This window comes from Mastomys coucha, unplaced genomic scaffold (genome assembly GCF_008632895.1).
Source record: "Mastomys coucha isolate ucsf_1 unplaced genomic scaffold, UCSF_Mcou_1 pScaffold15, whole genome shotgun sequence".
Classification (NCBI taxonomy): domain Eukaryota; kingdom Metazoa; phylum Chordata; class Mammalia; order Rodentia; family Muridae; genus Mastomys; species Mastomys coucha.
In genome coordinates this window covers 90,272,333-90,280,667 of record NW_022196897.1, presented here as the reverse complement: position 1 = coordinate 90,280,667, position 8,335 = coordinate 90,272,333, and the positions used below count along the sequence as shown (strand labels likewise).

Sequence of the window (8,335 nt, the reverse complement as noted above, 5' to 3'; positions counted from 1 at the left end):
TTGTTAGAGCACCTGGGAGTGCAGCAGCTTCCTCTGGGTGTTGTGGGACTGGCTGCAGAGCCTGGGCCAAGGTCTGCTCAGGACACCAGCCCAGAGAGACTGGAAGGAACCCAAGCCACTCTGCTGTCGTAGTTCCTGTGTGCCTGGTCCCACTGGTCCCAGTTACTCCTGGTGTTAGGACAGATGTTGGGTCCTCCTCACCTCTGATCCTGAGAGTGTCAGAGCGCCTGGAGTGGACCTTCCTCTGAGTGTTGTGGGACTGGCTGCAGAGCTTGCGCTAAGTTCCACTCAGGACACCAGCCCAGAGAGGCCAGAAGGACAGCTATGTGGAACTTTAAATACTTGTGCTTTTTTCCCCTAAGCTCGTCAAAATACAGAAATTAGAAACCATACCTGTATTCTGAAGAATTTTTTTTTTTTTTTACACTTTAGAGTTAAAAAAAAATAAATTGGGGGCTGGCAAAATGGCTCAGCAGGTAAGAGCACTGACTACTCTTCCGAAGGTCCTGAGTTCAGATCCTAGCAACCCCATGGTGGCTCACAACCACCCATAATGAAATCTGATGCCCTCTTCTGGTGTATCTGAAGACAGCTACAGTGTACTCATTTATAATAATAATAAATAAATCTTAAAAAAGAAAAAAAGAAAAGAAAAGAAAAAGAAATCTCCTTCCCTGACACTGGCTGCCTGACACACATTGAAGTGGACAGTGAACACAAGTGTCGTATGTTCTGTGAGAAGTGCATGGTCACAGAAGTATCTAGTGGGTGAAGAGTGGAGGAGTTGTGTGGTCTGAATCAGTGGTGACAATGACAATCAAGGTTTCCCATGAAGCAAGGTGTTCTGACCCATGGCAGAATGCACCTGCTATTGAGTAAGGGGCATTCCTGTTGTAGACCAAGGAGAACTGAAGAGAGAGAGAGCACAGTCTGTTCATGGATGCCAATTGACTTGGTTATTTTTTAAGAAAGGAAAGAATGATGTTCCTAGACTGACAGATACCACTGTGCCTCATCAATTGTAACAATCGGTTGGTTGGTAGAATCAGAAAGCTTTTTTAATCTCTAAATAGGATGATTTCCACCACTATGTTGTCAGAAGGCCCTTAAAGTGAGAAGCCCAGGACCAAAGCACTCGAAATTCAGTATCTTGTTACTCCATGTGTCTTACAACATAGCTACTGATGTATAGCTCTGAAGAAACAACACACTAAGAAAAACAATTGTAGTTCACACTTGTAATCCCAAAATTGGAGAAGCCGAGGCAAGAGAGGCCCTAGATTCAATGTCAGGCTGGGATACATAGTGAGAAGTTTATCTCAACAAAACTATACATATATATATATATGGGAGAGAGATATATATGGGAGAGAAATATTTATTTCAATTTGCATATCTCAATCATATTCCATCTTAAATGAAAATCAGGGCAGGAATCTATCTGGAGTCAGTAACTGAACTAGAAACTGTAGAGGAATTCTGTTTACTTACTGTCATGTTCCACATGGCTTGCTCAGCCTGTTTTCTTATACAACCCAAGGGTGGCCCTTCCCACATCAATCATTAATCAAGAAAATGTCTTAAGGGTTTGTCCATGGGTCATCTGATATAGGCATTTTCTCAACAAAAGTTCTTTCCAAATAACTTTAGCTTGCATCAGGTTGACCAAAAACCAAATGAACAAACAACTCCCTCCACCCCCCAAAGAGCAAAGGACTGAACATACTAGGCATCCTGAGTGACATCCTCAGCCCTAGTCCAAGAGGCTTTTTTTGTTTCCCCAGTGCTGGTATTCCAAACGAAGAATATGTGTGTATTGGGCAAGTATGCTGCAGCTGAGCTGTTGTATAACCCTAGTTCCATATAAACATGTTGTAAAAATGATTATGCGGTATATAGAGATGGACCAGCCACAGAAGCACAAGGCTGATCTATCATATGCTGTCTTCTTACTGATAATGTTGCACAGAAAGAAACAGTTACTAGTGAGCATGGTTTGGATAATCACAGGTTGTACAACTGTCAATACTGTCCTGTTCCAAAGGATTTTACTCACCCCGTGTGCTGGCTGGTTTTGTTCAACTTGACACAAGCTGGAGTTATCACAGAGAAAGAAGCTTCAGGTGAGGAGATGCCTCCATGAGATCCCGCTGTAAGGCATTTTCTCAATTAGTGATCTAAGGAGGAGGCCTCCTTGTAGGTGGTGCCATCTCTGGGCTGGTAGTCTTGGATTCTATGAAAAAGCAAACTGAGCAAGCCAAGGGAAGCAAGCCAGTAAGTAACATCCCTCCATGGCCTCTGCATCAGCTTCTGCTTCCTGACTTGCTTGAGTTCCAGTCCTGACTTCCTCTGTTGATCAACAGCACTGTGGAAGTGTAAGCTGAATAAACCCTTTCCTCCCCAACTTGCTTCATGGTCATGATGTTTATGCAGGAATAGAAACCCTGACTAAGATACCCCATAAATAACAACATTCTTCTTTCTGTTGCATCCTAGTCCAAGTCCCTGACAAGCATAGTGATCCTTGTTTTTCCATGCATTTACGCACTTGGGAAATTTCATACAGATGGAATTGCTTATGGACTCATCTCTCTTATATTTGGTTTCTGCTTAGTATTTTCTGTACTCACCCATTTTGTGTCTGAACAGTGTACCATTATATGGCAGTCTCACGTTTTATTTGTTTATTGGTTATTGGAGGTAAAAGTTTGTTTCTACTTTTTTGTTTGTTAGGAAAATGCTGTCAACATTCATATGATGGATTCAAGTCTCTAAGGGTAGAATTGCTGGGCCATAGAGTGAAAGGAGCCTGGAAGTTTTGGTTTTTTTTTGTTTGTTTGTTTTGTTTTGTTTTGTTTGTTTTTCGAGACAGGGTTTCTCTGTATAGCCCTGACTGTCCTGGAACTCACTCTGTAGACCAGGCTGGCCTCAAACTCAGAAATCCGCCTGCCTCTGCCTCCCAAGTGCTGGGATTAAAGGTGCGAGCCACCACTGCCCGGCTAAGCCTGGAGTCTTAATTGATCTTAATTCCACAAATTGTTAACTAAAAGCTAATTTTATACTATATATAATCTTTGCACTTTCAAATAGTTACCAAAGACAAAACTATAGACTAGAGGTCCTCGTGTACACCTTTAGAACCAAGATTTAGGAGGCAGTGATTGGCAGATCTCAGTGACTTTGAGTGCTGCATTCTGAGACCCCATCTTTAAAAAACCATACACACAGCTAGTCTAGTGGTCCATGCCTTTAACTTCAGCACTTGGGAGGTACAGCAAGTGGATCTATGAGAGTTCAAGGCCAGCCTGGTCGATATAGAGAGCTCCAGGACTACATACAGAGACCTTCTCTCAAACCTTCTCCCTCAAAAAAAGAAAGACAAAGTAACTTGAAATTTTTTTAAACCAACGTGTAAAACAAACAAAATACCAAATACCAAATTAATAAAACTTTGGGGAGGCATTTTTCAACAGTATTTCTTATATTGCTTTCTCTAGCTTATTTTATATGTTTTGCTTCTTTGTGCATCTATACATGCAGACGTGTGCCTAGAACAAAAGTGCCATGTTATTAATAGTTTTTATGGGTGTGAGCTGACCCTCCAGCTTAATGTTTGCATTTTAAGTCCCCAGCACTTATCAAGATGCCTGGTAACTGAGTAGATGCTTACTCAGTGTTCTGACACTGAACATAAAATTTCAATTATAAATATCTACAGTGTGCCAAATACAATCATTTGTGCTGAGGATGAAGCAGTGAATGAAGCAAAGAGCGAGGATGGAGGAGGAGTAATATGGCCCTAGCCTTGGAATACTGAGGCTGGAGAATCATGAATGAGTTTGAGGTTAATTTAGGCTGTATAGGAGGAGATCTGTCTCCAAAAGTCAAGGGCTAGGAATATAGCTTAGTGGGATCCTGTGCTTGCCTGGTATATACAAGCCCCAGTTCAATCTCTAGGTTGTGTTGTGTATGTGTATGGGAAGGGGAAGCCCAGCTATTACCTTACGTTGAAAAAATTAACTCCAAGTGGAATCTGAAATCCAGATGTTTTGAACATTGCATTATCTTCACATACTTGCAGATGTTAGGAGTGTTTAGATTTTGGAACAGAAGAGTCTCAGTTTCTAAATGACTATGCAGAATCAAAGAAACACATTTTCTTAACTTCATGTTCTAGACTCACCTTGAAAGAGCCTCAAAGAGGGACTGTCTAGATCAGGTTGGCATGCCTGTGTGTCTGTACATGTGTATAGGTCATTTTATTATTTTAATTAATGTTGAAAGAACAGCTAGTAAGTAGGCGGCACCATTCCCTGGATCTGGGTCCTGCACACAGAGGAAAAAGCTAGCTGAGCAGTAAGTGTGCACAGTTGCTTTCTGTTCTGTCTCAGTGCTTGACTGTAGATAGTGACTAATTGCTTCAAGTTCCTTCCACCTAGACTTTCCTGCAGTAATGAAATTATGAGCTAAAATAAACCCTTTTTCTTCTAAATTATGGGATATTTTATCATAGCAATAAAAGAAGCTATGAGTCTTTATCTTTTCATTTTGCTTTTACTTTACGAGTTGACTAGAGGGCCTCATCCATGTTAAATACACTACTTGGTACATCCTCGGTCCCTGTTGTTAGAAACTGATGGGCTTTTCTAGATGTATTCTAACATTTCCAGAAGAAAACTCAAGGGCAACAATTCTTTGAGACATTGAGTTAGACAATTTTTATTTTAGCCAAAATGACAAACTGTATTTAATAGATTTGAGTTAAGTACTGCTCTTTTGAAGATGTTTTTAGAACAATAAAAGCTATGGATTGGTAGAAAATATTTGTATTTGTCTAAGGAGTTGATCCTAGAATATGTGGGCAACTCATAAAATTAATAAGAAAACAGCCCTGTTTTTCACCTGACCTCTTTATTTCCTGAAAATAACAACTCTAAGACTTAATATTTTATGAGTAAATAAATGCCTAGGCCAAAGCTTTGGCTTGTTTCCTGACTAGCTCATAATTACCTGTTTATTATAAGTTCCACCATGTAGTTGGTTACCTCTCTTCACTTTCATCTACTACCTCCTTCAGCATTTGGGGCAAATCTCTGGAGCCTATCTTCCAGAATCCTGTTTCTCTCACCAGGATGTCCCACCTTCCAATCCTGTCTCAGTTCATTGGCCATAGGCTTTTTATTGAGAGGTGATGCTTCCACATACACAGTGCTTAAAGATTCTCTCTACACATCCCAAATAAAATTGGGCAAAAGATTTGAGTAAAGTTTGACTAGAGCTTTTTTCATGCCAGCTGAAGATATACACCATTGTTAGTTATTAAATGTAATGAGGTATCACTGCAAATCAACTAGAACTACAATTACTAAAGAAGTGTGTAGTGCATGTGTGTGTGTAGAGGTAGGTGGATTTCTGTGAATTTGAGGTGAACCTGGTCTACATAGAGAATTCCAGGCCAGTCAGGATTGTACAGCAAGACATTGTTGGGGGTTGGGGGGTCATGTAGAGGTAGTACATTATATACTCAAAAATCATCATAAAACCCATTATTTTGTACAATTAATATATTTTAATATATTTCTAAAAATATGAGCAGTTTATTTCTGAAGATTTTCCACTTAAAAGTTTCAGACTAAGGTTCACTGTGAATAAGTTAAACCCAAGAATGTGAAACTGCCACCACACCCCAAGTAAAAATTGGGCAATTTTTAAAAGATTTATTTATTTTTATTTATATGGGTACACTGTTGCTATCTCCAGACACACCAGAAGAGGGCATCAAATCCCATTACAGATGGTTGCGAGCCACCATGTGGTTGCTGGGAATTGAACTCAGGACCCTGGAAGAGCAGTCAGTGCTCTTAACCACTGAACCATCTCTCCAGCCCAAAATTGGGCAATTTTGTTGTTAAGACAGGAAGTCACTTTAAGCCTTGCTAGCCTAGAACTTAACAAAGATCATCCTGCTTTTGCTTCTCAGGTCTGGAGTTAAAGGTGTATACTGCCATACAACCATGGTCAGAAGACTTGAGTAAAACTTATATTTTGTGGATACTTATTTTCTGCCAGATATATATCTCTCATTCCATAAGCTATTTCTTCACTCTGGTGATGTTTCCTTTGGTGTGGAACTTTTATTTTTATTAAATCCCATTTATTTAATTCTTATTTCTTGAGTGATTAAAGACCCACTTAGAAAGTCCTTGTCTGTGCCTATAGCCAGGTTATATCTGAAGTGATAACTCAGAGGTTAAGAGCACTTACTGTTCTTGTACAGGACTGAGGTGGTTCCCAGCACCAAAATAATGGCTCACAACCGTGTCTAACTCCAGATCCAAGGGATCCCACTCTTTCTCTTGGCTTCCTATAGCTCCTATATGCATGTGATGTGCATAAATTCACACAAGATGTAGACACATACATTTAAAAGTAACAAATCTAAAACTGTGTACTAAGAGATAACCCAGTCAGTAAATGGACCAGTGAATCAAATATTTCTAATAGCCTTAGCCATCAAAACTACACTGAGTCTGCATCTGACCCCAGAGGCAGAGGTTGGTGGGAGGGGAAAAGATCTCTGTATATGTATATTTATGGGGATATGAATTAGTCCATATGCTGTGGAAGTCATTATTGAGATTTCTCAAAGAACTAAAACTGGATATCATCCTGCTATAGTAAGGTATCAAGTCAGCATAAGGCAGAAATACCTGCAGTGTTAGATATCTTGTACAGACTCTCAGTATTCACAATAGCCAGATTGGGTTATTGGCTTAGGTGCCCACCAATGCATGAATGGATAAAGAAATTGTGATATAAATACATGCTATACATGTACAAAAATGTCATTGTGAAACTACTGTTTTATACAGTTTTCACCAATTTAAATTTAGTATATCCAGAAAAGCATAAGACATAATATAGGAAGGGAACAATGAGTATGGAGGGGGATAGAAGATGGCAATTAGATGAAATATGAAGAAAGAGGCAATGCTGTCTACCTGATATACTCATTTATAAACTTCTTTGCTTTGGCACAATATACATAACAATTAGGTTGCATGTGTTTACTAGAGCAGCATATACTTACCAAACTCAGTGAACCTGATCCTTAAAATTAATATATTCCTCTATATAAATGATAATAAACTTACTGTTTATTTTAGTGCTAGGAGCTAACCCAGGCTCTTAGTTAGCATGCAGCCCCATCCCTGCCTGTGAAATTTATTACATTTCATGCTTTTTAGTTTTTGCTCATTCAATGTGTTGTTTGTATAAAGCAACTTACAACTGGTAGTTGCTCTCCTGTAAATAATTTTGATTATTTCATTGAGGTAATTTTTTGTTTGTTTGTCTTTAATACTTTCTCTCATTTAAGCTATGAAGATGGACATCCCTCACAGTCTGAATCAGATGTTCTTCAAAGACAGACATTCACAGCCTCTCATCAGCTTCCTGGATATGCCACCACTCCCCAAGCAACTGGTAATAGTCTTTTTTTTTTTTTTTAAGTATATTATGTATGATTCTGGGTATATTGAGAGAATAAGAAGAAAAATCAACTTTCACATTTTGGTTTATAAACAATATGTAAGACATCTATGCCATGGGAATGTTAAAATGAGATAAAAGTTTAGCTTTAATGATTTCAGCATCTACACAATTGGTAAATGACACATTTTTCTTTCTTGCACCTTTGGAAGTTTAAAATATACCTAGCCAGAGCCAGGCGTACTGGTGCACTCAGGAGGACAGCCAGATCTACATGGTGAGACCCTGTCTCTAAAGCAACAATAAATGCGTGCACACACACACACACACACACACACACACACACACACATTCTAGCCAATACAGTATTTGTTTGCTATTTCAAGATAAAACAAGCCATTAAAAGGACCCTATTTGTTTCAGTGTTTGTTTCCTCTTGGACTTCTGGGAACAGGAGAGGATATAAAAAGCCAGAAGAGGCTGAGAGAAGAGTAGTAGGGTTCAGGAGGATCCAGGAGACATATGAATAGGGTCAGAGAGCAGAGAGAGAAGAGAAGATGGTTAGTGACAGTTGAAGCTGGGAAAGCTGATCTGAGCCAGAGAAGATAGGAGATAGGAGAAGAACCCACACAAAGTAGGGAAAAGAGAAAAAATTAAATAAAAGCGACACACACACACACCTATAAATAATTAAAACCACTAAAAACAAAATCTTAAAGGATGCTGTCCTGAAATGTATAGCCTTTTCTTGACATTACCTTATGAATTAATGGTTCAATTTTTTTTTTAGATATTTTCTTTATTTACATGTAAATTTCTCCATTCCCAGTTTCCCCTCCAAAAA

General features: G+C 39.1%; 1 protein-coding gene across 1 annotated transcript in view; it reads left to right on the top strand.

Annotated features, from left to right (window-relative positions):
* Qser1 (glutamine and serine rich 1) overlaps positions 1-8,335 on the top strand; it is a 63,613-nt gene that overhangs the window by 20,231 nt on the left and 35,047 nt on the right. Inside the window, exon 2 of the mRNA XM_031371220.1 lies at positions 7,379-7,485. Coding sequence (XP_031227080.1) covers positions 7,379-7,485 — 107 coding nt within the window. The remainder of the gene's footprint in view (positions 1-7,378; positions 7,486-8,335) is intronic.